At 41.1% G+C, this 25,820-nt stretch overlaps 2 protein-coding genes across 15 annotated transcripts in view; one reads left to right on the top strand and one right to left on the bottom strand.

Annotated features, from left to right (window-relative positions):
- The window catches only part of FGGY (FGGY carbohydrate kinase domain containing), a 332,123-nt gene extending 328,656 nt beyond the window's left edge, over positions 1 to 3,467 (top strand). For 7 of the 12 annotated variants that reach the window (XM_034778551.1, XM_034778550.1, XM_034778547.1 and 4 more), the window contains one exon: positions 1,385 to 3,467. In XM_034778551.1, the coding sequence (XP_034634442.1) occupies positions 1,385 to 1,466 (82 nt within the window). In that variant the 3' untranslated portion in view covers positions 1,467 to 3,467. The remainder of the gene's footprint in view (positions 1 to 1,384) is intronic. The other 5 variants (XM_034778544.1, XM_034778545.1, XM_034778543.1 and 2 more) reach the window with 2 other exon arrangements.
- A 329-nt stretch (positions 3,468 to 3,796) lies between these two features.
- LOC117882217 (E3 ubiquitin-protein ligase RNF170-like) lies at positions 3,797 to 23,189 on the bottom strand. 3 transcript variants are annotated; one of them, XM_034780289.1, is made up of 7 exons: positions 23,087 to 23,189; positions 15,739 to 15,857; positions 15,244 to 15,319; positions 11,375 to 11,483; positions 7,477 to 7,550; positions 6,842 to 6,952; positions 3,797 to 5,421 (listed from the first exon to the last, which is right to left on the bottom strand). In XM_034780289.1, the coding sequence occupies exons 1-7, from the start codon at positions 23,105 to 23,107 to the stop codon at positions 5,116 to 5,118; spliced, it is 816 nt and encodes a 271-aa protein (XP_034636180.1). In that variant the 5' UTR covers positions 23,108 to 23,189; the 3' UTR covers positions 3,797 to 5,115. The 3 variants fall into 3 exon arrangements, with proteins under 3 accessions (XP_034636180.1, XP_034636182.1, XP_034636181.1); XM_034780291.1 differs by lacking the exon at positions 15,739 to 15,857 and having other exon boundaries at positions 3,799 to 5,421; positions 23,131 to 23,179; XM_034780290.1 differs by lacking the exon at positions 15,739 to 15,857 and having other exon boundaries at positions 3,800 to 5,421.
- Between the last annotated feature and the right edge of the window lie 2,631 nt (positions 23,190 to 25,820).

Genomic DNA, 25,820 nt, shown 5'->3' with positions numbered 1-25,820 from the left:
TCTTGATTTTTAAGTATCCATTGATGAGAGTGAAGAAATCACTTCAACCAAAGTATATGCCTGTCTGCCTCTAGCCCTGTTTGAGTGCAATAACATCTGTGTCCCTATTTACGTTGTATGTTAGCAGGGAAATGTCACAAACGAAGCGTAAAAAGGCATGGGGTAAAATTTTCAAAAGTGCCAAAATGATTCAGGAGCCTAGGCCCCATTTGCAGAAGTGATGTAGGCTCCTAAGTCACTGAGGTGCTTTTGAAAATTTTAGCCATGGTTAAAAAAAATAGCGGTATAATCTCCATAGACTACAACTGTCTTCAGGTGAAAGAAAAGGACACTCACATTTTGGAGGTGCTGAATTAGTTAAGGACCTGCATTATGGTGCTTTATATGTTATACTGGAATAGCTCCATTCCAGCTGTGTATTTCAAAGGCATCCATCACCATAGCATCAAGGCACTGAGCTATTCCACTGAGTTAAAATGCCTAAACCTTATCAATGTGTTCTGGTTAAATCTGAACTGTGGTAGCGGTAACCTTAACCTAGACAGCAGTTCTGTAGAGCAGGCGATGAATGTGCAGTAGAAGTGTGTGAGCGCCACCTGCAGGCCTATTAGAAGATCTACAAATAAATTAATAGACTGTCCTGCTTTGCAGATACTCAGGTCCATGTACTATCCAGTTTGATTTTTCATACAGCTTAGAAAGTGAAATAAGTGTTTGTCCCTCTGATGCTGAGGGAAACTGAAGAGGTTGATGGTAAAATGCAGCACAAATCAAAATGTTAAGGTCAGTCAGAGAGAGCAAAACATTTTTCAGCTAGAGGGAAACTATAAATTATTGTATGTGATGCAGCTGCTGCTTTAGTTTTCCCCAGGCTTGTAGGGTGAAAATCTTGATTCTCTCATCTTCATTGGCAGCAGGGGAACAAGGAGTAGCCAGTATCTCTTAGCATGAGACAGCACAGAGAACGGGGGGGGGGGGGGTTGACGAAATGTAGGGGAGGTATTAGTCATGTTTGAAAAGGATTAGGCCCTTGGGGCTAAGCTGTCTCTGTTGGTTGGTGTAAAGGGGCAATGTGCCATTAAAGTCAATGGACTCGCCTTCATTTACAGCAGCAGAGAATTCTGCCATAGGAGAGGGTGTCTGAAAATCAAAGCTAGGCTTTGGATAACCGAAAGGTATAATTATAACTTGAAATCACTTGTCTGGGTAAAAACTCAGCTCTGGCAAAACACAGGACTCTCTACTGCCAATAAAACTTGTCGTTTATAACTGAGTCAAAACCACTTCTGGTGCTTCCCTGGCTAGAGTAAACATGCATATTGTGGGATATTTAAACCGCCTCAGAACTTGAAATTTGTTTAATTTTTTTTTTTTTTTTACACAGATTTTATGACAAGAAGTATGAAGTGTTTTTGAAACTTGTTGAACATCAGAGAGAGTATAAAGCCATCATGCAAGGCGTATAATCAACAGTCATATAGTCTGGGAACTACAGGGATCACAGAATTTCCAGAGGTTTCCAATTAAAAGTTCATAGGAATTTTGTCTCATTGTGTCATTCAATTTAAAACAAAATTGTTCTAATTTTAATTTAAAACTCTAGTACTTTCACTACATGCTGCTGCACTGAGTAATCTTTCAAGCCACTGCACGCCACAGAACTATAGAGTGGGGTTCTCAACCTATTTCTTTCTGAGCCCCCGAACATGCTATAAAAACTCCACAACAATGTATTTTCTGCATATAAAAGCCAGAACCGGCGTTAGAGGGTAGCAAGCAGGACAATTGTCCAGGGCCTCACACTACAAGGGGTACTGTGAAGCTAAGTTGTTCAATCTTTGGTTTCAGCCCCAGGTGATGGGGTCTGGGGCCCTGGGCTGCAATCCTGTGTGGTGGGGCTTTGGCTTTCTGCCCTGGGGCCTAGCGAGTCTAATGTCGGCCATGCTCGGCGGACCCCCTGAAACCTGCCCCAGACCCCTGTTTGAGAACCACTACTATAGCTGAACACTGACTCCAGTTAAAAAAAAACAGACATGCAACCAAGGCCAACAATAAGGTAATGACCATGAGCTGGAAAAGCAGAAGAAATCAGTTAATTAGCTCACCAAAGCAAACCACTAGTGGCTAGGATAGAAAGGCTGTTGCATTTTTAACATGGATTCTGCTGTACGGTTTCATAAGATGACTAGCAAAGCAGGTCTACTGCTCCGTTTAATTCTAGCACCACTCACCTGATACAGTTAAGATTGACATTGAATTTTCATGGTCAAACTCCTACTGTCCGGAGGGTAAAATTTGATGATAGCATTTCTGTCTGGGTGCTGATATTTTTGAAACATGCTTGTGACCTGGAATTTGTGTTTTGTTTTTTTTTCCTCTGACACACTGCAAATTTCAAAAGTAATTTCAGGGGGAAAAGTGTGATGGGCATTGTTTTTTATTTGGGTGCTTTCCCCCTCCTTGCAGTGTCAGACATTTGGCTGTCAGATAACTCAATCCATTTTGTCTATGGCAAGTGATTAGTCCTTAATGTGCACCAGTTATTTTGAAGATGGAAAAACAGCCAGCCATTCAGATTTAAAGATCAGATTGTGCCGATGCAATTATTTTTTTTAAGCATGTTTATCATGCAGGTGCCTTTCCGTGACTCACAGTTGCTAATAAAACATCCTGCTGGCTGCTTCTCATATAGCCACCAGTGAAGCTGTCCAGATGAAGGTGGTCCCATCCTCACATCATAGACAGGGTCTGTGTCTGGTGACGCAGGAGACATGAAACTGAGAGTGTTGAGCATGGAGCCCCAATATATAAGTGCAGGAGAGGCACAGGTTGGCTTCTCCCTGTCCTGCGTTTGTGCCTGCACAAAAGACTTCCCATGCTGTGTATTGCAAACCAAAGAGAAACAGGGCTCCCTTGTAAGATATGAGGGCCCAATCCTGCAAGAATCTGAGCACCCCCAATGACTTCACTAAGTCTCACAGGAGAAACATTCTGTTACTTATCCATGATTTGTGTATTGTTATTGCCTGGCAAGTTAGGGTTTTAACCCTGTTTAAAAAGCAAAGGCGACAGCATTCACCATGAAAGGGGAACAAAGGTGGAGTTAGAGAGAGAGAGGTATCTTAGCAGCCTTAAAAAGCACACAACCGACCATGCAAACTAATTGTGACTCTATTCTAGATCACCAATGACAACATTTTTAACTCCGAAACTCCCAGCCTATTCTTCGGCCACTCTCACACTGAGCCCTTACTATACAACAGCAATAATTATAGTACATTTATATGAAATGTGACCCCAACTTTATGCACTTGGCTTAATAGAAATTCCATTCTTTAGTAATAGCATAGACTGCAACTCCAAGTTAAGTGCAAACAGGAGTCACCTGACGACAAAATTATACTCAGGGTACCTTAAAAATAACTGCCAGTTTCTGAAACTAAATCAATGTTAGTAGTCAGTGCTCAAAAACATCTGGCAACTTTTCTTAAAAAAAAAAAAAAAAAAAAAAAAGACACAATATATTTCCTGCCTTGCAACTCATGGAAGAGCAGTTGCTGCCCTCTCCGTAGTACCTAGTATGAGGAAAGAGTTCTCTATGCTTTCTGAGTTCATAATTAAAACCAATGACAGTTGAAGGGTATAACGTGGGGGGGGGGGAGGGACATAGCACAGTAAATAACAGGGAAAAGTGGGGTTCAATATTGGTATAGTATAGCATGAACTTTAAGGAGGATGATAAAAGTTATATCAATTGAAAATGTCACCCAAAAAAAATCCCACAAACATGACTGTTAGAGACCAATATATTGTAAACAATAAATATTCATATATTTATATATACACACACGTAACATGTGAAGAGTAGTTCTGTTATTTTCAATACACATCACAAATTATCTATGTACAGAATGCAGTGTTTTCTTGCAGTATCCCAATAATTTTAACTACTTGCCAAAAAAAACAACAAGACTGTCATGGGCTTCCTACTATTTATATCATCATCATAAATTTGGCCTTAATGTTTTTTGCTGAACTAGTACAGGAACTTACAAGGAAACTACAGGGAGCATACAACGTTTACAGGAAACAAATAACAATGCTGACTTTGTTAAAACTCAGATGCACAGAGCTTAAGGAAGCTGCTAAAAAATGTACCTTGTGTTCATATATTTGAGAGTTGGATAAAGATTTGTTCAGATTCCTTGCATAATCCTTTCAATCCCTTTTTATTTCACTCTCCCTAGAGTACTTTTATTTCATTTTGTATTTTAACTCAAGCTAATATTATGAACATATTCATATTGTCTGTTTTAACATCAAGATTACAATAGTTAAACAGATACCTGGGAAAGTTTGTAGCCTGATGGATGAGCGTATCGTAATAAACTTTGGTGGCACAAAGCACCTACAGACAACCTCTTAGAGGAACCATGTAGTTGACATTTTATTCCCATGCCACACTCGTAGCGTCTTAGAAAGTTCTACAGTAATAAGACTATCTAGGGTCTCGAAATTAAATTTAGTAAACCAGAACTGAGATGAAACTAGTTAGATGTAAAGTGGTTTCCTGAAAAATGTTCAGGTATAAAGTGACTGGCTTTGCAATTTTAGGCTTTGTGCATATGTAACGCCAACAGACCCCGGTCGCTGGTGGGCGGGATCAAACCTCAGAAGCTTAGTGCATGAGCCTCTAGTGCATGAGTTAAAAGCCATATGGCTCTTAGCTAAGGATGTAGCGCAGACTCATTAGTCTCTCTCTAAGTGGTCTTGGTGCCACTGCATGGGACAGAGCACCACACCCAGCAAGTGTGGGGGTTACACATAGCTCCCAGACAATGTCATTTCAGGTCTTGTATGTTAAGGGAAGTCACATAAAAGGCTGCTTCACCTTGCAGAAATCTAGTAAATACATCGCTGTATGAATAACCTAGGCTTGTGAGCATTTGCACAAATTAATCACTTGGCCATGGCAAGTGTATTGAGTCTCGCTCCACTATAGGTCAACGTTAGAATGTTCTTCAAAAATCAGTCCATCGCATGCTGCCCCCAGAGTCATGGAGAAGCCTGACACAAGCTGATGAAGGCTCACGAAGAAGTAGAAGTTTGAGTCTATCAGGATTCCGACAGCATGGTCTGAGTTGTAGAACTTGCCATATTTATACCTTCTGATTCCATTTGCTGGCAAATGTTAAACATGCAAATTAAAAGGAGGAAAACGACAACTAGGTCATCGACTGCTGCGAGGATTCCACAAAGAGATTCATGCATCACGTCAAATCGGGAAGTTAAGCACATGATGGTCCCAAAGGAGCAAACAACAATTCTTAGGAAGAAGATCCATACGAGACCGCCCAGCGTGAAGATTCCTCTTAAGGCAAGATTTAGGAGTAGCGGCAGGTCATAAAGGTAATCTGCAAACTAAATATTCAGTTGCATTAGGTTATGAAGTGATATTATTTTCTCTAACTCTAATTCATGGAGCTTTTTTGGTTACCAGATAAGCTTCTAATCAATGTTTTTAGTCTAAAATTTCTTAATCACAAGATTTACCTCTAATGTCCAAGTCCAGCTACACTATTCACTTATTTTCTAAAATTCAGAGACAGATTTTTTCAGAAGAGCTCAGCTCCCACTCAGATACCAAAATAAAAGACTAGACTTTCAAAACAACGCCTTATACGTGGTGTTGTGCCCTTTGAAAATCCCACCATAATTGTTGTATTGACTGCTGATCTCTTTTGAAAAGGTCATCTCGGGTGTGGGCGTGGAGGGCTTCAACGTGAGACTGTATGCTCTTTTGAAAATCTGGCCTTGGCAGCCCAGTCCAGCAGTCTTTACTCAGGCAAACTCTAGGCATGGGGAGGTAAATATAAAGAGGGACTGTAGGACTGAGCCCCTATTGGCAATAGCAGGTACTATGTAGGGTGTCCCATTTTTAAAGGGACAGTCCCATTTTTTGTGACTTTTTCTTATATAGGTGCCTATAGCCCTCAACCCTCTGTCCCATTTTTTCCACAGTTGCTATCTGGTCACCCTAGTACTATGATACCAAGATACCCAGTGTCCCTTTAAGCTAACTAGTTTTTCCATACGATACAGGCAATTGCTAGCCCCTGCTACACTCCGTTGCCCTGTTAGTATATTAAATTGATAAACTACGTACTGATCCATGCCTGGAGTAAATATACAAGAGGAAATATTATATCTGGATTTTCCCTTGGCCATTGTAATGGTTTAATGAAGTAAGGAAAACTATTAACCTGAAGAAATAACCTCCAGTCCAGAGGCTAAAGTAAGATCCGTAGCCCTTAGCAGGCCCTCCACCAGAAGGCAAGGAAGGGCTGCCTAGGGCAGGCAATATATGTTGTCTAGCAAGGAATCAGCATGACTTACAGAGCACATGTACATCTAGCCTTCATCTTACACAGCTGTCCCTTTGCCCGTTGAGCCTCCAGGCCTGCTGACTTAGAAGCAAATCCTTAGAGGCAGGCTAAGATCCTGAGGTTCAAAACTGAGCCACATACTCCAGTTTGGCCCATCTCTAGTTCAGTTTTCTCTCCCTTGCCTAATCTCCCCATTTGTTTTCCCCTCCCTTCCAGAATGACTGAGCCGGGACCTAAGCACCCTGGTCAAAAGAACCTGCCGCAGGGCACCCGGCTAATAGGAATGTTGAGCCTTGCTGTAACTGGCACGACTTCCTTACAAAGCTACAAACAATGTGAACACCCAAAGATGGAACTCCCATACTGACCAATTAGCTTACACTGTTCAGTCTCTTTCAACCCACTGCAGCTTGGGATAGGGCTAATTAAGCGGATGTAGAAATATCTGCACTTACAGGTCGAGGTTGTCCAGAGAATCGCTTATTGTAATCTCTGATGTCGCGTACAATCCGCTTGCTTGGCTTATCTTGTTGATTTTCACAAGAGGCATTACACAGAAGAATCACCTTCCCATGGAAAACAAAAATGAGCGTTAGAACTATACAGCTGAATGTAAAACGATGCAGGTCTTGCAGCATTAAGAAAAATACTCTTCTGCAATTTATTATGCCTGTCAATATTTCTGTCACAATGACCTTTGCCTGGCTCCAAGTTTCAGGTCAGTGGGTCCATTTCCTACATGCAAACCCTCTCCTTCTGAAAGGAGTGTATGTTCTCTCAATATAATGTGCAGCCTCTGGCAAGGGTCAGATGAGGATAAGAAGTTCTGTCTTGGTTTTATGAAATATTTATGCCAGAGATTCAACAACTATGAGGGGGGGAAGCACTGGAGGCACATTTAATATTTTACAGCATTCCCTGATATGACAGGCTTCAGACGATAGCGGCAAATGACTGTAGTGCCATTCCAGCCTAAATGGGTTTTGAGATGCTAGAAAATAAGAGGCTGTACAAATATTACCCTTGGTATCTCTTCTCTTAATTCACTAACTGTCAAAAAGCAGATGTATAGAATAGAAATTACTCTTACTTTTTGTCTGCAGAGAGGACAATTTATTGCTCCTAACCAGGAACCATGTTTCCAGTATGTAATTAGACAGGAACCTACAAAAAGCAAAATTGATATATTAAGGCAAATGGTCTGGAGAATATTTAGGTAAAAAGGATTTACAGGGAAGCCATCTAAGTTATTAGCCCCCTTTCCTCCCCTTGTATCTGCGTAGACGCCACTCTGAAAAGTGACGGTGTAAAAATGGCCCTGCTCTTTCTGTGTGTTCAGAGACATATCTGCTTCTTTCAGGTGAGACTCTGAAGTACAATAGGTCCTGACTCCAAAAGGAGCCCCATTGACCTCCACAGGGCCACTTTTGGAATATGGTGCTCATCACTGTGAATAAGGGGATGAGAAACTTGCTCTTAGTGACTAAAAATTTTTTTACTCCTCTATTGCTGTCATCTCTGTGGAACTGCCACAGCTGCTGGATTCTGTTCTGTCCTCTTCGTCAACAGAAGGGTCAGTTCCAATTGCATGCCTATCAAGGCAACTCCTCTGTCCTTATGTCCTCAGTTTTACCTGCACAATTTCACTGAAGACAGAGAGTTGCACAGGTATAACTCAGGCCACAGTTTGAGGACAGAGTGATTGCACAAGCACTGCTGAGGGCAGGATTTGATATAACAGCTCGAAACCCAGAAAGAGCCCAGCTTGACTTTCAGATCCCAGGCTCTGCTTGCCAGCCTGACTGTGAGAAAAAAATCTTTTCACTTGTAAACTGATCTGATTTGCTATGAACACAGTGAAAATAACTGTGGAACCCCCAAAATGCCATTTTTGATTGTCATTTTATAGAGCTGAACTGCACTTTAATTCTTTTATTCTTAAAAATAACCTGTACCAGCCCGTGGGCACTCCTGAGCAACCCTATAATATCAAGTCTTTGGGAGCCCACAATTTAGGAAAAAAATCAGTAATTATACTTTCTTTTTTAGGATCATGCTTCAGAAGGGTGGCTACATGGGAAACAATGTTTTAACTGGAGCATATGAAATCAAGTATATAGCTATTAGGGATGTTATATAATAGAAATGCTATTAGGGATATTAAATTTGGCCCAAAAGTTTTTGGGGGTTTTTGTTTGTTTGTTTTTTGCAAGGGAGCCTCACCCCAATATCTGAAACAATGGCTGCGACATTTAACATTTGTTTTTGTTTGAGTGCAGTGTTTGTTTTTTACAGCCTTTATTTCTTGTTTGCATGTGCAAAAGCTCAGTTTTGAAATCAGACAGCATCTAGATCTAAATCCCAGTGTTGTGTGTATAAATGCAGCCCGGCATCCAGCTCCAAGCTTTTGCACGTGCAAAGCTCAGATAGAAAAAACTTCATATTGGATTTCAGAGGTTGCTTTGGCCATTTAAGCCCTTACCCTGCACTAAGATCCATGTGGGCAGATTGCTTTATGCCAACCCCTCCTGAAGACAACAGGATCTCAGTGCATGATCAAATCTTAGCTTTCCAATGGCTTTTAAAAAAGCAACCCATGGCAATTAAAAATGTTGCATGTTGAATCGTTTGTAAAGGATCGCAGGAAGGGAAAGACCCCTCTGAAGTTCAGGTATTTGTGTGGCAGTGTGTTTTCATAAATTAGACCAAATCCCGTTTTAATCGAGTTTGCTACACTGCTTTTTGAGGGAGTTCACGGGGCTTCATTGAAATACTCTGTGGTTATTGGTAATTAGAAAAAAAATATTGGTTCAAGATCAGTTTTCCTCCTAACTTCCTGAACATATGGTTCAAAATGAATCTGAAAATGAAAACTTAGGGAAGAACTGTATGAATTAATTACCAATAATAATAAATTCCAATTTTTCTGTAAATCTCCAGTTAATCTGCTTGAAAAGCTATGGGTTGGCCACATTTAAAAAAAACAATAAAACTTTGTATCAGAGTGGGATTCATCAAAAGTGCTCAGCATTGACCTAATCCTGTTCTGATGGAAACCAGTGGGCATTTTACCATTGACTTCAGTCAGGGCGGATTTAGGCCTTTGCTGCACTTTTTTGATAGTCTGCTTTTCATGTCTTAAATGAATAAAACTTTAGAGTGGGACTTTGTGCAAGGGGCCGATTCTATAGAAATAAAGGTATTTTACAACACTGGGGTGGGATCATGTTTTTGAAGAATAAATGATTATACGGTTGGAGGAAAACAAAGTCTAAAGAAAGAAAGGGAAATAAGTCTAGGGAAGAGGAAATGATGATAATATTATTCTTCACTGCTATGTCTTTCTCCTCATTTGAAAAATCTGTATAATGCAACTTGTCTGATATTATTTGAAACGTGTGTTGGGGGCCATATGTTTTGCTCAGATTTGTTCTGGCTTGGATTAAATTCAAGGTCTTTTTCTGTGTGCATGTGCATTTTATCAAGCAATACATGTACACCAGCCCAACCCATACAAGGAGAATCCTCAAGTATTCCCATGTAGACTCTCATAGTGGCTGGTTCCTAGGAAGTTCTCCCTGATTTTGATAAATTATTTATTTGCACTGTGCTTTTTATTGTGAAGATGGAGGCAGTGTGCTTGAACAAGCTGTGCAGAAGAATGATACTTCCTAGAAAAAAAATGTGTTTCTGTAATAGAAAATAAATCTTCCAGCACATTTCCAGGCACTTACCCACATCTACTGCTGAGATCTGTTTTCTTTCCAAAGCACATAGTAGTGGATGTGATGATGTCCTAGGAGAAGATGGTCCCACCACTCTCTTCAGCATATGCTTATGGTGTGTTGTCCCCCTCTCCCCCCAAAACCCCTGCCACAGCATTAGTGTCTGATGGTCTTATTCTCATTTACACTAAAGTCTCTTTATGCCGTTCTCTCAAGGGAGCTTAAAGTGTCAGTTGGATGTAAATGTAATTTACATCTGGCCCCTGTACATAGCCAGAGCAGAATAGTTGCACAATTTTTTTGCCTATGCAAACATGGAAGTACATCATGAAATCAGTTCATAGATTGTTCCAGTTTTATACCAGCGTAATTCCTTTTAAGTCAATAATTACATCAGCATAAAAATTCAGTTCAGCACTGGAGAATCACCCTGGTATTTAAGCTTCCCCCCCCCCCCACTTTAAAACAAAGAGGAAAATATAAAAGCTTGTATTTAGCATTAAGGTTACCATTTTACACACTCATAAGTCAAGACATCCAGAAGTTAAGGCTCTCCTAGTAATCTTAACTCACCTCATGGCACATATTGGGCCTGATTCTGATCATTCTTACTTCAATTTTATACCAGTGTAAATGTGACCAGAACAATCCCACTGAGAATTGTGGATTTTAAAAATATACCCATAGAGAGAGACCAATTGTTCTCTTAGATATACAGGGGCAATTCAAACTGACTTCCATGGGAGGTGTATAGATGGATCTGAGATCAAAATTGGGCCCCATGTGTGCATTATAAATTGACATTATAAATTGAACTTTACATTTCTTAGTTTCTTTGTGTTTAAAGTTATAACTTTAACATTATAGGAATGTGGGATTTGTACTCTTTGTTTTTGCATAAATATTACAATCTGTATTTACTACCCTTTTGTGCATCCCATGGGCTCCACTGGAATTGATCAATATAAGACTGGCATCAGAGGTATCTGTTGCCTGTTTATTGCCTCAAGATTTTCTGGGTATTTCAAACCCTTTCACAGCCTCATACATGTAAAGGCAGTGGGCAAACAGAAATGTTGTTGATTTTTCTAGTGATTTCAAATTAACAAAGATGGGTGTGATCCTACTCCCAGTGGCAGAACGCCATGGATTCAGTGGGCTCACGCCTGGGCCCACAAGTACACACTTCCTGAGATTTCAGTAATGTGTGTGGTGTACATACTCATTTACGAAGCACTGTGCATGCTAATCTGGAAAACTTACCACAAAATAAATGTCCACAATTGGTTTCTACTGGGAAAGTAGCTGTCTGGAGGCAGATTGGGCAGCTTAAATCACTGTGATAAGGAGGTTGCCAATGTCTGAGAGCTTCCTAAAGGAGAAAAAAAAAATCAAACATTTCTAGTAGATGCATATTTTGATTGAAGACATGTGCTATTAATAATTATTAATAAACTGAATATGTCAAACAGCTTCATAAACATTCACTACACAACAGCCGTGTGAGGAATCATCTCCACAGAAATAGATGGGGAAAATAAGGCACACAGAAGTTAAGTGACTTGTCCACTGCCACAGATGGGATCAGTGTCAGAAGCAGAATTAGAACTCGGGAGTTCCTTGCCTCCAGTCTTGTGAACAGACCAGTAGATCATGCCTCTTTCCTGGACGATGTAAATGGTTTAGTCCATTACATTGCCCAGCTCATCATTACTGCTAACTCAAAGCCCTAAATTCTGCCTCAGCAGTCCAAATATTTCTTTGGCCCTCCACTGCCACTATTATTCTCCTCCATCTTCCTCAGTAACGTCCTAACTATATTGGAATGAATTGATTAGGGTGTATGTGTACTACTGCCTGCTGTGGGGTGGCATCGTTACCTGTCAACTGTGTGTCGTAGGCCCTCTATAGTTAATACCTCAAATAGAGGGCATGGTTTCAAAGTAGCATGATACAAGTTCTACCCTTGTGATGCTCTAGAGGAGCACTGTGAGGTCATGGGTGGCCAGGCATTTATTACAATAGCTTTAGAGTATCCTAGGCTACAATTCTAATCTGTGAAAGCCATAAGGCTTACCTTGGTTTCCAGATGTTTTTTTCTAGATTACCCACGTTCCCATTGCTAAAAAGCCAATCTACCTGGCATTATGTTCATCTCTGCCATGTCTGATTTAGTGAGTGGCGAGGAAACCACTCAGGTGCAATTTTCGTACTGCATATCAAATCCTTGCTGTCATTGACAGTTTTTGCCAGCTTCGCTTATTCAGATTTATGAGCTGGTCTGTAATGGATCATGAGACAGAATGTGCTTGTCTTGTATTATTTATACAGATCAATGAAAAACTTGCATTTAGGTAATCATCACTTGTCATAGCTACTCTTAGATCAACCAGTGAAGTTAGTCTAACAACAGTGCAGTTAGTCTATCCTCTTGGAGATATAGTTATTCTAATTTTCATGTCACTCCCATTAAGTATTGGGGTCTTCTGAATTTGAACTTCCACAGAAGTTCATCTGTTTTAAGGCATGTGCTGAAAGTGGGTAATGCCATTTGTCATTCACATCTTATGTACTTTCAAAGGGTACAGATAGAGGACTAGCATCAATTCCACAACTTCATTTTGCACTTTGATCAGAAAGCGGTGTAAAGTATTTGTGGCTTATGATGACGGACAAAATTCTATGGAATTTTTTTTCCCCACAGAGAAAAATCAGGCAAACATATGATTATCTCATGCGATCACCATATGCTTGTCATACCTTATTGCTCAACAAGATCATCAGTGCCAATTTTCTTATTTGCTCTGATTCGTAGTTCAAACACCAGGTTGGCATACACTTTCCTGACAAATCAATGAACCCACTTTCACACATATTTGATCTATTTATGCAGGGCCGGCTCTAGGTTTTTTGCCACCCCAAGCAAAAAAAAAAAAAAGTTTGGCTGCCCCCCAGCCCTTGGCTCTCACCCCCCCACCCACTGCCCTCCCCCACCCACATGCCCTGCTGCCCCAGCGCTGGGCTTTCGCCCACCCACCCCACCTGCACCCCCTGCCGCCCCAGCCCTGGGCTCCCCCGCACCAGTGCTGACTCCACCCACTCCCCCCTTGCCTCCAGCCGATCTGGCACTGGCAGGGTCGGGGTAAGCAGCGAGGCTCCCGGGCCACGCCTCAGCCCAGGGTCCCTCCAGCCAGGGCTCCCGCCTCCAGGACCGGCTGGGACCCAGGAGGGCAGAGCCTGGGGACTGCCGGGGCAGGGTAGCCCCAGAGGGAGCAGAGCCCAAGAGAGCGGGATGCCCCGCACGGCAGCGCCCTACCCTCTATGGCCCCACTCCTGCTGCTGCTTCTGGCCACCCTGCCGCAGTCTCTGGGCAGCTCGGGCCACTTCATTCAGCCCCAGCTGCGGCGCTGGGGGGCAGCCGCCCTGCGGCATCTGCAGGCGGCTCCCAGCCCGAGTGTTGCCCGCTTGGAGACTGCCCGGCCCAGCCACAAGGTGCGGGCGCTGCTCCCCTGCGGCGCAAACCGCAGCGGCCCCAGGGTGCCCCCTATGCACGACACCCTGCTGCTGCCAGGGCGGACTCTAGGCTTTTGCCGCGTGAAGCAAAAAAAAAAAAAAAAAATAATAATAATAATGGCCAGAATACCGCCCCTGAAAATGTGCCGCTCCAAGCACGTGCTTGGTTTGCTGTTGCCTAGAGCCAGCCCTGTATTTATGGAAGATGTGATAAAAGGGAAAAATAGAACTTAGAACTTTGAATGTCAGACATCAGCAGAGCCAGAGAAACTAATGAAGATTCAATCACATTTAAAAATCAGGCATGGGTTTAATTTTTATTAATTTAGCTCTTTCAAGAAAAAAGAGACAGGCTAACATGTATTTCTGCAAAATAACGGAGCATGAATCCAGGTATTCATGCCATAGCATAGTCTAAAATTATCCGTTCATTGAGTTAATATGTTTGAAATCAGCACCCTCTAATTCATTTCTTTGCATGACAAAGATCTGTAAGTAAGAGGAATACATTTTTTAAAAATAAAATATCAAAACTATTGACAAAATTCTCTTCCTTCTGTAGCCACGATATTGTAAATGTGTACAGAATCTTTCTTGTACATGCTGTGTGTGAAATATATGAATTGCTTCACCCACCACTGAAATGCAGCCGCCTCTGGAGAGGAATAATAGCACACAGCAACATAACAAACATGTTAGGACAAGAAGTGTCATATACCACACTCAGTTAAGTGACAAAGTAATTCAAGATAGACAGAATGTTAATTACCCCCACTGGAATTTGTCCAGGTCACTGGGAACAACGGTTCTCTTGAAAAAATTACTATGGGTGTTTTAAGTGGTGAGGCTCTCGGTTTCACCTCTCATCAGAACAGACCTCTCCAGCAGCATAGAACACCTTAACATTCTGGAATGATGCTAGTTCAGCAGTATCTGGAAGGAAGACTACCACCTGATGAAAATCCAACACCACTTCATGGAGCAATCTGGGTTTGCCTTAAAGATCTCCTGTCTAAGAACTGACCAGGTTGCATCCTGCTCAGCTGCTGAGAGACTGATAACTAGGGAGCCCAAGGTAGGGGAAATGGAATTACAAACAGCAACAGCAGCCCTGAAAAATGACCTCACAGTAAACAGATTTTAACGCAATATGATTTAAAAAACACACATGGCACAGCACATGAATGTATTCCAGCTCCCAGTGTGGTTCATGGGGGATACTTGTAAACTCTGATTTCATCAAAGTTTGACATAAAGGGGCAGATCCTTAGCTGATGTAAATTGTCACAGCTCCACTGATGGAGCTATGACACTTGAGGATCTGCCCCAGAGTCCACAGCCTTTGTTTACGTGTTGCATATTTTACCTAATTGGATTATGTATCAGCCTTTCGTTTGAAAAGTAATAAAACACTCACTTTTTTAAACTTTATCTGATACAAAAACAGGGAGCAAATGTGTTTCTAATTATGTAACTGAGCTATTGAATCAAGGGAAACCCAGCAGTCCCAGACCGTAACTGATGGAAATTCTGAAAAGCTCACCTGACCTCTAGACCTCAACAAGTATAAACTACTTGGGCATTTTATATTGAAATATGTTTTAAAATAATGAACTTACAATAGGATTCCTAGGGGACAAATGTTTATAGTCTTTTTCCAGATGACTCATCTTCTGCTGACTTAAATTAGCAAACCTGTAAAAAAAACAGAGAGTTTATGCCATTTAGAAAATGGGAGACTTCAATGTTACTGTGTTGTCATGCAATATTAGTCTCAATTCCTGAGTTGAGTCATTGCACAAATGGGTGCATAAACTCATCAAGTGCTAAGCTTTTTTCTGGTAGGAACTGCCAGTAAATGATATCGTGTTTGGACACTGAAAATACTAGCCACTATACTCAAGGCATCATGTGTATCCATTTTTTTAAACATCAGAAGGTCAGATGACAATCTGACAATGATCCCCTCATTATGACACCCCAAGAATATGTAAATAAAGCAAAGAAATTTAAATATAGTGCTACCAAGCAACCAGTTATTTATCTTCTTGTGATATTTACTTATTGAATGAAGTGAGATGGAAAATTCTCTAACTCCTGCAATGTGATCTTACCACAATAAGATTAATGTGTCAATTTTCTTGATCCTGAGCCTGCAAGTTGTTCTACCTGGGCACACCTCTGCACCTAACAGGTCTCTTGATTTCAAAGGGGCTCCATACAGTTCCGGCATCTACCCACATTGAGACAATTGCAAGATTTAAGATCTTATTTTGTTTCATTGTATATTTCATGCAGTATGACAAATTTCAAATCAAAAGAAAAGGCCAGACTAGAATGGCAGTAGCTTTACCGAGATAAAAGCCCTAATTGAAATTACTGGTTACTCAGAATGCGGAGGGCTTGCAAGATTTGGCCATATATTGTAATAATCTCCATTAGTTTAAGAACAGCTTTCCTGCAGTAGAAACAAAATCTAATATCTTTCTATGGATATGCAACTTAGAAAAGAACAGCCGTGCCCTTTGGGGAGGAGGGTGAAAGCGGGTACGTGTAGGCTTTTAGTAATCATTATTAGAGTGGCTTATTCAGCCCCCTAGATTGTCTTTGTCTTTTGACTTGGGGAATAGGTCCATAGAAATTAGCACATTTTAAATAAACTAAAAATACATCTGAAGAGTTTTCATTGCTTCCCTGCCCTGCCTGGCCTTTTGGAATTCTTCAGATTGTACAAAGTTATCCAGAGGAGGACCACTCTGACCACAGCTACAATGACTTTGACTTTTCCCTGGCAGAGTCAAAGACTGAAGGCCAGGTTCTGAAGCTGCCAGTGGAACTTCTCCAGAGTTACACTCGTGTAACTGATGTCAGAATCCATCCCTAAAGGGTGCATTTCTGATCCGCCATATAAATGTTTGCACCTGCATTCTGGGAAAGAAGGCTGGGGGCTTTCTAGACAGTAAAACGAGAAATCTCCTATTCAGTGGCTACAAAGAGAAGTGTTTGGGTCAGCCAGGAGGGACAGATTTTGTAATTTTTGAGTGATAAAGTTGTGATGTCCAAAGCCAGGTAAGGGATTTAGATGCTTCGTTCCTATTACAAGTAATGGGAGCTGGACATCCCATATCCCTAAGGCAGTTGGGAAAAAAGAAAGTCTCAGCCTGACTGCCAAGCAGGTAATGAATTTTGTCTTGTCACACTGGGCTTCCATACTGCCAGTGTTGTACATGGCAAAATTATTTACACAAGATGACTAGCTACTGACAGGGAGAGACTGAAAAATATCACTTGTATTCAAAAGGTGTGGGTTTTAAAATTTATTTAATACATGGGTAGAAAAGCACTTTTTCCTGTATGAATTTTCTTGTATATGTCTACACGAGATATTGTAACACTATCTACTTCCCTTTCAAAATAATGGAGTCAGTGATCTAATAAGACTTATCCACCTCCAAGTGTTGTGATCTTCCTCAGACAACACATTCTAGGTAACAAAAGAGGCTGCACAGTTCCTTTCTCAGTGATATTTCTACAAAACCTCCAATGTTCAGTCTAATTATATTTATATAAAAATGGGCTGCGGGTGGATCTTAGAAACCAAAGGTGATATCCATCACTGCGAGAAAGGAGGAAAAACTCTTTTTGTTGTCATTTGAGCAGGGGGCTGCTCACTGATCTGCCCCAATGGGAAACAAAATTGCCTTTTTGAAAAATGCATGGACCTGTTCTTGCTCCCATTGAAGTCAATGTCAGCAAAACTCCAGTTGACTTTAGTGGAAGTAGGAACATATCCCAAGTATGGTGAGGTATGTGAGGAGCATTCAGGTACGCAGCCTTTACACAGGGGCAACTAAAAGCACACCCTTTCCAAACTGAGAAATCTGTGGCCAGTGCACAACTCATTAATGTAGAAATAAACAGTCATCACTGGGAAAGGAAATAAGTAACTTAACTCAGGGTCATCTTCCTCTTTTGTTACCTTTCATTGTCATAGTTAAGAATTAACCCTTTTTAATCAATAGATAATTTTCTGCAGATGCAGGCCCGCCTTTTGTAGCCCAAAGGAAACCAGGGACAGTCTTGATAAGTCGCTTGTGTGCAGTGTATGGAAAGATGACTTTAGTCAATATTAAGTATTCAAGATGTGCTCTTTTTGGTTAATGTCACAACAATCCACTATGCCCCCGTGAATGATGCAAAATATGTTTGATGCAGAGGCCAGGTTCAATATTAGTGTTCAATACAAGAATATCAAATAATACCTCTATGATAAGGAAGCTAACTGCAACAAGGTGAAAAGTCATTTGAAAAAGGTCAATTTACATAGATTATTATTGCTCACCTCAGTGGTCCTATGAGATGTTTGGACTCTGCTCCTGGAAACACTGACGGGCATGGATAGCCTTACTCAGGTGAGTTGTCCTACTGACGCGGCACTGCTCACGCGAGTAAAGCACCGTATCTGTGTTTGCAGGATCTGGGCTGGCTTTATGCAGGGTGATATTTGAAACCACTCACTAAGGTATTGATTATGCCAGACATGGGCTAAGGTGGTGTCGGTGAGCTGCTGCGCTGGTAGAAGTGCCTGGGGCACCGTAAAGGTGATATATTGTACTGTAACTGGAGCTCTGCACCTGGAGGTTTAATTCTAGTCTAAGTGCTTTTGCAGATTAAAGAGAAGCATCTTCTAGAAGCTGGTTGGATTGCTGTAGTGAGCTCTCTAAAAAATGGAAATGTGATGCCCAGAATTGGGTAGATTTCAGCAGTGCAAAGGGCTGTGGATAATGGGGCCAGACTACTCCCATAAAAAATGAGTTGAGATAAGCTGCATCCTTATCTCTGACCTGAGTCTCCCAGTTGTAGTTTAAAGTGACCATTGGTTTAAAAAAAGAACCAGAGCTGCCATCTGTTTAACTTGAACTAAATCCAACATCTAAAATAGGTCTCAGCAAAGGGAAAAGAGTTGGAATGCTGCAAGGGAAATAGTCTGATAAACCTGGGGAGGACTGCATTAACAAGGACATGCGCAGCTCAGGGACAGACTAATCTACAGACTGAATCATAATATATCTATTAACCTTGCAGGTTAATTCTTCTAGTTGCTAGCGCCATATTGCTGCTGGCCCATTTTGTCTTGAAATGTTTATTCTATTTAATTATTTAGATCCCACTAGAAAGTTTAATTTAAAAAAAAAGAAACAAAATAAAGGGGAAATTATAATTATATTCTTAATCTAAGATTATTTTAATTTATTTTTAACATGTGAAGAACTGGTAATGATTGTCCTTTCCTTGCTGAAAATTACCAGGAAACCAGTCGGCCCCCCATTTGGGGGTATACATTAGAGACAGACCAAGACAATCCATTATCCTCTGACATGGGTGGCAGATGAATGCTAACAGTTGTCCCAGAGGTTGCCAAAACCCGGGGCCTGATTCTCCTCTGACATTGGTGTGACTTCATTAACTTCATAGGGGTTACTCCCTAATTTATAGTGGTGTATCTGAGATCAGAATCAGGCCCATGATATTTTGTATGGCCTCTTGCGAAGAACTATCACAGTAGGACAAGATGCAGAGCAGTACATCGTTTAGTGACCGTCAGTGGCTTCCTCAGCTCTCGTCCCCTAGTGCCCCTCCTCTACTTGCACTACATTGATGACATCTTCATCATATGGACCCACGGAAAGGAGGCCCTTGAAGAATTCCACCTGGACTTCAACAATTTCCACCCCACCATCAACCTCAGCCTGGACCAGTCCACACAAGAGATCCACTTCCTGGACACTACAGTACAAATAAGTGATGGTCACATAAACACCACCCTATACCGGAAACCTACTGACCGCTATACGTACCTACATGCCTCCAGCTTCCATCCAAGACACATCATACGATCCATTGTCTACAGCCAAGCCCTAAGATACAACCGAATTTGCTCCAACCCCTCAGACAGAGACAAACACCTACAAGATCTTTATCAAGCATTCGTAAAACTACAATACCCACCTGGGGAAGTGAGGAAACAGATTGACAGAGCAAGACGGGTACCCAGAAATCACCTACTACAGGACAGGCCCAACAAGGACAATAACAGAACACCACTGGCCATCACATACAGCCCCCAGCTAAAACCTCTCCAGCGCATTATCCACGATCTACAACCTATCCTGGAAAATGATCCCTCACTCTCACAGACCTTGGGAGGCAGGCCAGTCCTCGCTTACAGACAACCCCCCAACCTGAAGCAAATACTCACCAGCAACTACACACCACACCACAGAAACACCAACCCAGGAACCTATCCCTGTAGCAAACCTCGTTGCCTACTCTGTCCCCATATCTACTCTGGCAACAGCATCAGAGGACCCAACCACATCAGCCACACCATCAGGGGCTCATTCACCTGCACATCCACTAATGTCATATATGCCATCATGTGCCAGCAATGCCCCTCTGCCATGTACATTGGCCAAACCGGACAGTCCCTCCGCAAAAGAATAAATGGACACAAATCGGACATCAGGAATGGTAACATACACAAGCCAGTAAGTGAACACTTCAATCTCCCTGGTCATTCTATCACAGATTTAAAAGTCACTGTCATTGAACAAAAAAACTTCAGAAACAGACTTCAAAGAGAAACAGCAGAACTAAAATTCATTTGCAAATTCAACACCATTAATCTGGGCTTGAATAGGGATTGGGAGTGGCTGGCTCACTACAGAAGCAGCTTTTCCTCTCCTGGAATTGACACCTCCTCATCTATTATTGGGAGTGGACTACATCCACCCTGATTGAATTGGCCTTGTCAACACTGGTTCTCCACTTGTGAAGTAACTCCCTGCTCTCCATGTGTCAATATATAATGCCTGCATCTGTAGCTTTCACTCTATGCATCCGAAGAAGTGAGGTTTTTACTCACGAAAGCTTATGCCCAAATAAATCTGTTAGTCTTTAAGGTGCCACCAGACTCTTTGTTGTTTTTGTAGATACAGACTAACACGGCTACCCCCTGATACTTGACCCCATTGATGTCAATAGATATAATACTGGTATGAGATCAGAATTAGACTAATTAAGTGATGAAAAATATATCTGAAAGAGTTAATCACATCCCATAGTCAGCACCATTATTTTTAAAATGTTCTCAGTTATTTGTGTCCTATTTAAAATGTTCTCTTTATTATACATATCTGAATTTTAAAACAGATATTTTAGACCACATAATGATAGCCTACTTAGTCCAGATGCTATGTAAAGTGAGTTTTCACACTATCGTGGTGCCTATCTATATTTTCCAGCTGCAAATGGGAAAATTTAGGTTGGTTAGGAATAATTTTATAAGAATAGTCTGGCAAGAGAACAAGTTTGCAAAGGAAATTGTGAATTTGCCTTGATTGGAGATATTCAAGGCTTAGACTTGTCACTAGTTAAATGCATCAAACTGTCACGCATGAAAACCAAGTTCTAATGTGCTCTCACGATTCATGTTACCCCACCTAGTTAGGGTTGAAAGAATTCTATTCTCAAGTCTACATAGTAACTAAAAGGTGGTAACTCAAATATTCTGCCCACCTTATAACTCCAGAAGTCCCATTGTGTTAGTGGGGCAGAGGTAGAGGGGTAGGGTAAAAGAATAGTACAGTTAAGATCCTCCATGCAGATCTGAGAGCAGAATTTATCATTATTGCTGATGAGAATATGATGTGCTACCCTTAGCACCTCTTGGTGGTAGCATAATTTTATGTCAGAGATTCAACTTTAACTAAATTAAAATACTGGCCTACGCTGCAGTGTTTGCAGCCCAAATATTTCAAGTTTATGGTAGAATTTAAAAGCAAAATTGACTATAATCTGACCAGAAACAAGATAACCAGTGTGACAATAAATTAGAAGGTTAAAATGTTACTTTTACTAACCTCAAGTGTTATTTGTAGCCTGGACATGAAATCTGATTCTTTAAAAATATCAGCCAAAATTTTCAAATCTATGTGCTTAAAGCTTGGCGTGAGAATGTGCATTCAGGTCCTAAAAAGCGTGGTCTGATTTTTCAGTGTTATTCTACTATTCACACTGACTTCATTCGGAATTGCGAATGCTCAGCATTACTACAAATCAGACCACAGTTATTTAGGTACCTACCTACAGACTTAAGTGCTGAATTTTACAAACCTAAGTGAGAAAATTTGGGCCATTATTTTTAACCAGACCATGTCCCTTTTAACAGGAAAAATAGATGATAACTCAAAGAGACTTTCTAAGTAAAACTTTTCCCAACTGAAAGAGAACTAAAACCCCTTTTTTATGCTACATGTGCTTGTGACAGCCTTTGAAGACTAGTATATTAAAAATATAAGAATTGTACTGGATGTTGATATATAGTGCTTGATGTCAAATCTTACATTTGCTACAGGTTTATATGGGTTGGTTTAGTTGTTCCTTTTTAAAAATTGTTTGGAACGTCTCCCTTTCTGAAATCAGACCCTTATGTTTATATACTTTTCTCAGACAGCACAGTTATGTCCTTAAAAGCCAGATTTTCAAACTAATTCTACTCCCATTTAAGCACCTAAAACAAGGGCAAGATTTTCAAAGGTGTTCAGCCCCCAGCAGCTCCCAATTTGATACTTAGGGTCAGATTTTCAAGAGAGCGGACCTATTTTACAATCTGGCCACATATTTTGGGGTCTAAATGCAAGCAGAGCTCTTTGAGGGGGGGAAACTCTCCCTAATTGTGTGTGCTGAACTATTTCTGAAAATCTAACCCATAGTGTTTAGCTGTCATTATTGTGCCTTGCATATGGTTAAGAAGAGTGCACACGGAAATTGTGTGAACTAGTTGTTAGAGCATTGAATGGGGAGCCAGAAGATCTAATCCTTTTTCTGCCTCAGTGATCTTGGGAAGATCACTTAACCTCTGAGTTTTACATATGCAATTTTTATTTAATTTGAAGCATGCAATACTTGCCCAACTCACAGGGGTGAGTTACGGGCATTAATTAAAGTTTGCCAAGCACTATGTAGATGAAAAGTGTTAACTATTATTAGTGCTTTTTGTTAGGAACATCTGACATTATTCAGAATGAAAACAGACCTCTCTCTGAAGTTTCAACTTGCTAGAATTTATGGTACCACGTTATCTCAGGGTCAAACCCCTGTGATACATGAGCTGTGGCTGTGTTTAAAGTGCAGTACTTTTAAAACTGCTGCTAAGGATGCACATAAATAATACACTGCAAAGGCTGATTGTACTGTGCTGCAAACGGGAACGTAAGTTTCAGCAATTGGACACAATCCCTATTTTACAGAACATATTAAGCCTGGCCACAAGCAAATTAAAAATATTAGACATCCTGCAAGGAAGGAGGAATTGGTTGGTGCCAAAGTTCCCCCTTTTCAAAAACAGATTTAAGTTAACGATAAAAGACCACAGTAATCATTCTAATGCTCTCTTCTTACCTTGGTTCTGAAGATCTGCATAAAGTATGGCTTAGCATTCTTACTTTTATAATTGTGCGAAGGGCTTTAATAGCTAGACTTCTTCTCTCTTCAGCCAGCTGACAGAGAAGTGTTATGATGTGGGGTCATCACACACAATTCATTGAGGCAGGCTTCAGCTTAGTTAATTATTAACTGGGTTGCCTAATGTCAAGGTTTTGTTAGATTGTCTAAATTCCACTAAGGAAAGAAACCTCTTTTCAAATAAAGCAACTTAGATCCCCCAAGGGTCCTCTAGAATTTTAACATTTTTTTTAACATGATTACAAAGATACACAAATGTAACTGCAATATTGCATTACTATCTTCAAATATTAACTTGATCAAGGTCATGCCACTAATATTGTGATCATATGATACAGTAGCAGCCTATCTAGTGCGTAGATAAGAGTTTAGCTAGAATACTGTGGTGAAACAATCTTAATACTTGCCAGACACTTGTGATAGCTTAATATTGCATAACGATTTAAATTGATTGTGCAGCACGCAATCCAATTAATCATGTGATTTGGGTTTTTTTGGTCTACAACAGAAGAAATAATTTACCCCAAAGAATTTTAACTGATAGACCTGTAATCTTCATAGAGGATTTGTCCCTTTTTCTGGTATACGCCCCTCAGGAAAAGGTCTAGCTAGTCTAAGAATACATTTTAATTCCTGTAAGGTTCTCTTACAATTTAACGAGCAAAGCAGAAAAAATTAATAAGCTCTATTAAGGGCTCAGTCCTGCATAGTGCTGAGGCCTCTGGCCTTGATCCTGCAAAACATTTAAACACGCTTGATTTTTCAGCCCTTGAGTAGCCCCCCTGGGGGAAAAATGTCAGCAATGTAACAGGATAATGGCAGTCAGAGCAAAAAATGGTACTTGGAATTGTTCTTGTGAGTGACATTCCTTACGGCAGTTTTGATGTGGCAAACAAAGCACTTCCCTAGAGATTAATGACCAGATGGGATTAGTGCAATACACAGCACTCCTTGTTAGTAACTAATCTCTAGGAATGCCCTCCACTTTGATCATTATAAATATAATGATGACAAATTACATACCTGTGTGTGTGGCTGTGCACATATGCACATATCTGTGTCAGTCTGTGTATAACGTGTATATCTAGAGTTTGTTATTCGTAGCTGGGTGTATAATAAGATATATAATGTGAGTTAATTATTTTTGAAAGGTGCCAGACTGACAGCTGTGGAGGCTGAAGTCTGTTTATCTGTGGAACAGACACTGCACAGACAATGGCTATGCAAGCTTCCCCCGTGCTCCTCTGCCTTAACTCTGACATAGAGATACCAACACCAATAGGAATCTGAAGGTAGTTCATGCTCCAAGCCCCTCAAATGTCTGCTCAAGCTGTGGGCTCTGTGCTAAGATTGGCAGCAAGGCTGTCACTTGTTACTGGTTGTGATCGTGTTTTTGAGATGTGGATGCCTAACCACAGGGAACTGGACAAAAACTATCAAAGCCATTTTAGTTAGGTCACTAACTGTGGTCACATTTGATTGCTAGTAACCTGAGCTGGATCTGGACTGGTTTTAACGTAAAGGAGAAAGGCTGCCTCTCATTAAACAAACAAAGTGTGTGTGTGTGTGTGTGTGTGTGTGTGTGTGTATCTCAAACCCTTCTTAAAAGAGTATGTGAGAAAAAACAGACTTTTTTCTACGAGCGACATTAACTTGAAAGTTCCGAGGGCTGAGTGAGTGGTTTGTAACTGCTAATGAACAGGAATGATACATTCCACATTGTTTCTTCGGGCAGGAAGGTTTACTTTTTCCCCTTTTTTGATCCCAGCAGACATTTGGAATTGATAATATTAGAATGGAATTCCTGGTTTCAATTTTCCCTCTTAAATTTTCACTTCATTGCTTAGCTGCCGGTTTAGAACAAAATACCAGCCCTTCCGCTAGGTATAGTTAGAGGCTAGCAAACCTTCATTCTCATTACTACAGAATGTACTCTGAATACATAGATTAGGGACAGGAAAACCCTGTAAAGTGGTATGAATATTAAAAATAAATCAACAGTTGAAACATGACTGCCAGCTGATAACAGCTAGGTGGATGGCAAGCTGGGACATTATGCAAAAACATGCTTGTTTTATTACTGCTTCATTTTCCCGTCTCCCTGCCCTCCTATTTATTTATTGTGTCTTGGCACAAATCTAGATGGTGAGCTCTTTAGGGCAGAGGCTAACTTGTTCATTACAGATCTGTACAGCAGCCAGCACGAAAAGGTCCTGATGATGCTTGATTCGGGCCCCTAGGCACCACCAAGATACAAACAATAGAGACTAGTGATAACAATGATGGACTTGTTTTTTACCTTATAGTTTGATTCTACAGAAACCTATGTGCCTGAGTTATTTTACTCGAGGAAACCAATGCATTTGAAACCAACAGGACTGCTCACATGAGTAAAGTTACTCACAGGCAATATCAAGCCCTTAGTTCAGAGGTGGGCAAACTACAGCCCGCGGGACCCTCCTGCCTGGCCCATGAGCCCGTGGCCTGGGAGGCTAGCCGCCGCCCTGCCCCTGCTGGTTCCCCTCCCTCACAGCCTCAGCTCTCCCCGCTGCCGGCACAATGCTCTGGGCAGTGGGGCAGCAAGCTCTTGCCGGCAGTGCAGCTGCGGGGCCGTGGCTTGACCCGGTGCTCTGTGCTGCGTGGTGGCGTGGCTGGCTCCAGCCGGGCGGCG

Source organism: Trachemys scripta, chromosome 8, assembly GCF_013100865.1.
Source record: "Trachemys scripta elegans isolate TJP31775 chromosome 8, CAS_Tse_1.0, whole genome shotgun sequence".
Classification (NCBI taxonomy): domain Eukaryota; kingdom Metazoa; phylum Chordata; order Testudines; family Emydidae; genus Trachemys; species Trachemys scripta.
The sequence above is the reverse complement of the archived record's forward strand: the minus strand, read 5'-3'. Positions and strand labels throughout refer to the sequence as shown.

Excerpts from the sequence above, each read along its gene's own strand:
- LOC117882217 (XM_034780289.1), bottom strand. The coding sequence starts at position 23,107 with ATGCAGATCTTCAGAACCAAG. Across the intron at positions 15,858-23,086 it reads TGCAGATCTTCAGAACCAAG|ATGCCGGAACTGTATGGAGC; the intron begins GTAAGAAGAGAG and ends CAATGTGGGTAG. Across the intron at positions 15,320-15,738 it reads GACACATTAATCTTATTGTG|GTTTGCTAATTTAAGTCAGC; the intron begins GTAAGATCACAT and ends TTTTTTTTACAG.